The sequence below is a fragment of the Propithecus coquereli genome, unplaced genomic scaffold (assembly GCF_000956105.1).
Source record: "Propithecus coquereli isolate 6110/MARCELLA unplaced genomic scaffold, Pcoq_1.0 Scaffold578, whole genome shotgun sequence".
In the NCBI taxonomy this organism is placed as follows: domain Eukaryota; kingdom Metazoa; phylum Chordata; class Mammalia; order Primates; family Indriidae; genus Propithecus; species Propithecus coquereli.
Genome location: NW_012151707.1, coordinates 974,683 through 975,725, shown reverse-complemented (window position 1 = coordinate 975,725; position 1,043 = coordinate 974,683). Strand labels below are relative to the sequence as shown.

The 1,043-nt window shown below is 40.7% G+C and overlaps 1 protein-coding gene across 1 annotated transcript in view; it reads left to right on the top strand.

The window, feature by feature from the left end:
- The first annotated feature begins 142 nt into the window (after positions 1-142).
- STAMBP (STAM binding protein) overlaps positions 143-1,043 on the top strand; it is a 61,233-nt gene continuing 60,332 nt past the window's right edge. The window contains exon 1 of the mRNA XM_012658215.1: positions 143-356. Within this exon, the coding sequence (XP_012513669.1) occupies positions 154-356 (203 nt within the window). The 5' untranslated portion in view covers positions 143-153. The remainder of the gene's footprint in view (positions 357-1,043) is intronic.

Sequence of the window (1,043 nt, the reverse complement as noted above, 5' to 3'; positions counted from 1 at the left end):
ATGTAAGACACAGCACATGTTATTTTCTCTTATTTTCTTCTTAAGGTAGAGGTTTGTGAGATAAACACACTGTCCTAGACTGCTGGGATGATGGGGGCAATGGTGTTGATGCCATCTGTTTTCTCTTTTTTGTCTCAGAGCTTCTTGGTCCTGATGCCTGACCATGGAGATGTGAGCCTCCCACCCGAAGACCGGGTGAGGGCTCTCTCCCAGCTGGGTAGTGCAGTGGAGGTGAATGAAGACATTCCACCCCGTCGGTACTTCCGCTCTGGAGTTGAGATTATCCGAATGGCATCCATTTACTCTGAGGAAGGCAACATTGAACATGCCTTCATCCTTTATAACAAGTATATCACGTAAGACACCTACAGTTTCCTTTTTCTTTTCCGGTGATTGATGTCTCACTTATTCTGCTCAGAACTGCTAAAACTAGAGAACTTTACAGTATCATCAGCATTAATCATTTTTGCTGGCAACTCCTACATATTAGCAGTACTTGCTATTCAAAGACATGAGTACCCAAGGTGTTATTTTCATGACTCAGTACTTTCATGAGTAAGAGATTTAGCTCTTTGGCCTATGCCCACATGGCCCAGCTGTTAGACAAAAGAGTTGGTGGTTAAACTAGATATGTATTGATGAATGCTTTTACTGTCCTCTTTCTGTTAAGGCAGCCAATCATAGGATTATTGCTGGGGTCTAGCAGAGCCAAAATTCCTCACTTTACTTATTTTGTAGCAAATTAAGTGACATAGGAAAAAGTTTTTCTAACCTTTATTGTAATCATGCAAATCATCAAATAATTGCTCACACTTTGTGTGGCTCATCACAGTAAGACCTTACCCTTGAGCTGCTTATCTTCCTAGGGTAGGCAGCAAAAATAGATTTCAGTACTGTTAATAGGGAGCAACTCCTAATGCCCATGACAATGAAATGATGTGTAATTTAGAAAGGCAATAACATTAAAGGTCTTCTTTATCATTTCTCTTCTTGTTCTTTCATAATACCAAGACCTTTAAAAAAAAGTTGGCTTGGCCGGGCGC